The sequence below is a fragment of the Lycium barbarum genome, chromosome 7, assembly GCF_019175385.1.
Source record: "Lycium barbarum isolate Lr01 chromosome 7, ASM1917538v2, whole genome shotgun sequence".
NCBI lineage: Eukaryota > Viridiplantae > Streptophyta > Magnoliopsida > Solanales > Solanaceae > Lycium > Lycium barbarum.
In genome coordinates, this window is record NC_083343.1 from 98,802,238 (window position 1) to 98,806,027 (window position 3,790).

General features: G+C 34.8%; 1 protein-coding gene across 1 annotated transcript; it reads left to right on the forward strand.

Annotated features, from left to right (window-relative positions):
* Positions 1-807: 807 nt before the first annotated feature.
* LOC132601645 (uncharacterized) lies at positions 808-2,202 on the forward strand. Its single transcript, XM_060314722.1, has 4 exons — positions 808-1,000; positions 1,420-1,475; positions 1,678-1,788; positions 1,861-2,202. The coding sequence occupies exons 1-4, from the start codon at positions 808-810 to the stop codon at positions 2,200-2,202; spliced, it is 702 nt and encodes a 233-aa protein (XP_060170705.1).
* The last annotated feature ends 1,588 nt before the right edge of the window (positions 2,203-3,790 follow it).

The window sequence follows — 3,790 nt, forward strand, 5'->3', positions numbered from 1 at the left end:
AATCATTTTAGTTTATAAAATACATATCTCACTCCGTTTGAGATCCAAGAACTCTGGAAAATTAAATAAAATTATTGGAGGGCCAAAATTAGGTGTCAACGGATGATGCTCACTCAATCTCCTATTTTGGTACTACCTGATGCAAGCAAGGTGTTTATTGTAGAAACTGATGCAAGTGTATGTGGGATTGGTGTTGTCTTAAAGCAAGAAAGGCATCCTATTGCCTTTATTAGCAAGGCCTTATCTCCAAGACATGCTTCATAGACAGAGAATTATTGGCTACTTTACAAGTTGTAACCAAGTGGTCTCAATACTTGCTTGGTCAAAAGTTCATCATCAGAACTGACCAAAAAGCATTGATGTTCTTGATGGAGAAACACCTGCATAACAATTCTCAATTGTCTTGGATTTCCAAGTTTATTCCATTTTATTACACAATTAAGTACTAGCAAGGGGTGGAAACAAAGTTACTGATGCACTCTCAAGAGTAACTGGTGTTGAACTCATGTCATTGTGATCTCTACTCCCAATACTGATTTGCTTCAAGCCATAATGGACAGTTAGGATTAAGATGCTGAACTCAAGTCTCTTATTCAGCAACTACAGACAAGTGCAGATTCTCATAAGCAGTATCCTTGGCATCAGCAACAACTCAGAAGGAAAGGTAGTTGTGGGAAGAAATGTGACTTTGACGAAAGAGATTATTGGAATGTGGAATTCTTCACCTCATGGTGGTCACTCTAGTGTTGAAGAAACTTTGAAGAGAGTATTACATTATTTTATTGGAAGAGCATCAGATCTGATACCATGAATTTTGTGTTGAGGTGTGACATTTTTCAAAAGAACAAAGCTGATTTGGCAGCTTACCCAGGGTTGTTACAGCCTCTGCCTATGCCAGATGTAGTGTGGTCTCAAATTAGTATGTATTTTATTGATGGTTTACCTTCTTCAAAGGGTTATGAAGTTATTTTGGTGGTGGTGGGTAGGTTGAGTAAATATGGTAATTTCATACCCTTGAAACATCCTTATATAAGAAAGATTCAGCAAGAATGAATGTCAAGAATATGGTGCAGCTCACACAGAAGTCTAGTCAGCTTATTTTTTATTTTTTTCCTGTGGCAAAGTGTAAAACCATCTTGGAGTAGTTTTACTCAAGGATGGTTAGCAACTATTATTTTCCTTTGTCATTTTTCCTTTTTTTTTCTGCTGAACTTGAGAATTATCAATAAAACATCAGAGGGCAATGCCTTCTGATATAAGTTATTTAAAAAAAAAAAAAAATCCTTACACTACTCAATCTATGTAGCTAAGGAGTTTATGGATGTTATTGTTAGGTTACATGGCTTGCCTGATCCATAACTAGTGACATAGATGTTGTATTTTTGAGTTCTTTTTTGCAAGAGTTGTTCACATTGTAAGGAGTTCAGTTGAACACTTCTTCAGCTTATCATCCTCAATCTAATGGTCAGATTGAGGTGCTAAATAGATGCCTTGAAACCTATTTAAGGTGTTTCTGTATTGAAGATGCTACTGATTGGTTTTCTTGTTTAGCTATCGATGAGTACTAGTACAACACTTCCTACCACTCAACAATACATACTACACCTTATGAATCTCTATATGACAGGCCCCCTCCCTTGCATTTGCCTTACTTATCAGGAGAATCTGCTTCTGCAGATGTGGATCAGCAGAGAATTAAACTTACAATTGCTCAAACACCACTTGATGAGAGCTCAATTGAGGATGAAACAGGATGCTGATAACCATAGAAGTGGTAGAAGTTTTGAGGTGGGTGATTGGGTGTACTTTAAGATTCAACCATAAAGACAAAAGACTATTTCTAATAAGTCTTTCCACAAGGTATCTGCGAAATATTATGGTCCTTTCCAAGTTCTTAAGAGAGTGGGTCCTGTAGCTTACACACTCATACTTCCTGAGTCTGTAAAAATCCATCCAACTGTTCATATGTCCTTACTGAAAAGATGTCATGAAGTACCCTCACAAATCACTTACCCTCCTATTATTGACATTGCTCATCCACATTATCCTACTTCTGAAGCTATTATTCAAAGTAGAATGGTCAAAAGGGGCAATAAGGATGTTGCTCAGGTCCTAGTGCAGTGGAGTGGTTTACCTGCTGATAAAGCTAGTTGGAAGTTTTACAATGCACTTATATTCAGGTTTCCTCAGTTTGATCTTTGAGGACAAGGATCTCTTTTGGGGTGGGAGTATTTTATCAGAAATATAGTTAAAGGTGCTATTCAGATTCAGCTAAGGGAAGATACAATTTAACACAGATAAAGGAAGAGGAACTGAAAGTTAGTTGACAAGGGTTCCGAAAGTTAGTTAATTAGTTGGACAGGTCAGCAAAGTTTGTTAGAGTCTGTTAAGAGTTGTTAGCAGCCAGTTAAGCATTAACTGTCATTTACACTGGTTAGTTGAGAATAATTTGAGTTGTATTCATTAGATATATGAGATTGTATTGTACACATTTTCATTCATCAATATACAACATTACACTTCTTCTTCAATCTCTACTCTCTCTTCTACTCTTATCATATTTCTATTTCTATCAAGTTGTTTTTGAGTTCAAACTCCTGAATCAGCACTCAAATCTCGAATTCTCCATTGAATTCCTGCATTTGAGTAACACATTGCTTTGAGGGGAATGTACTGTTCCAAAGGACTTTTTGCAAGAGATACAGATATAAGAAAAGGAATAAAATAAAATAAATATGGTATTTTCTTTAGAGAAAAAAGACATGCTTCTAAATCAAGTATAATAAACTTGTATGGTACCACAATCACTTAAGTTAGGCTCAATCCCTGTGTTCGCTAAATGAACCCTCAATATCCATTTTGCTATATTTGTTCTTTAATACAGAGAATTCAATAGAGATTTCTCTTTAAATCATTTCAAAATGAAAATGCAAATGCTTGTTTTTTTAAAAGAAACTTTCCTTTTTATAGAGCAAAATCCTTAACTTCACCTGACAGTGTGGAAGAAGGAATTACGTCAACTGGATTAAGAAAATGTTCTCTTGTATTTAGGGGATTCAATAATTTTTATATATATATATACACACATAAAAAAAAAATTACCTACACACATAGTATACTTTTTGGACTAAAGATATTCAGAAAAATGAGTTTAGGGATTGAACAATTAATATATATATATACACATAAAAAGATTTTTCACCTATATACATTGTACAATTTTTGGACTAAAGGGAATCAATTAAACCTCGTTCTGTGACCATGGGCAGTGCTTCATCAAATCACCACATATAGAACTGAATGTGTTGGTGCTCCCTAATACTTACTATATAAAACAGCCAAAACATATAGAGTGAAAATGAAGAAGATATTTATAAGAATGACTAACCAGCAAGAAGACCATGAAAACCTCGTCCTACAGCTTGGATGTACTATAAAGCACAAACAATGTTAATTAACACAATAAGAGATTTGTACATTCCAAGATATTAAAATCTAGTGAATCAAAGCAGAAAATGGATTAGAATTACAGAGTATTGCTTCCTATCTTATCGAAGATGGCTGAAAAGAAGAATCAACACTAGATGTTCAGCAGGTTTTGAAGAATCTGCAACTTGATAAAAGCTCAGGTATTGATGGTTTCAATGCTGAATTTTTTAAAACACATTGGGATATAATAGGGAAGGAGGTCACTGATGTTCTTATGCAATTTTTCTCAACAGGAAAACTCTTGAAAGGTGTTAATCTCACAATAGTGACACTGATACCAAAGTTTTTAACCCTACCCCTG

What these genes read in the sequence shown, in the direction of transcription:
- LOC132601645 (XM_060314722.1), top strand. Translation starts at nt 808, where the DNA reads ATGAATTTTGTGTTGAGGTGTGACATTTTTCAAAAGAACAAAGCTGAT. An exon ending in AATCTAATGGTCAGATTGAG is followed by an intron (nt 1,476 to 1,677) that starts GTGCTAAATAGA and finishes CTGCTTCTGCAG; the next exon opens with ATGTGGATCAGCAGAGAATT. An exon ending in GAAGTGGTAGAAGTTTTGAG is followed by an intron (nt 1,789 to 1,860) that starts GTGGGTGATTGG and finishes TCTTTCCACAAG; the next exon opens with GTATCTGCGAAATATTATGG.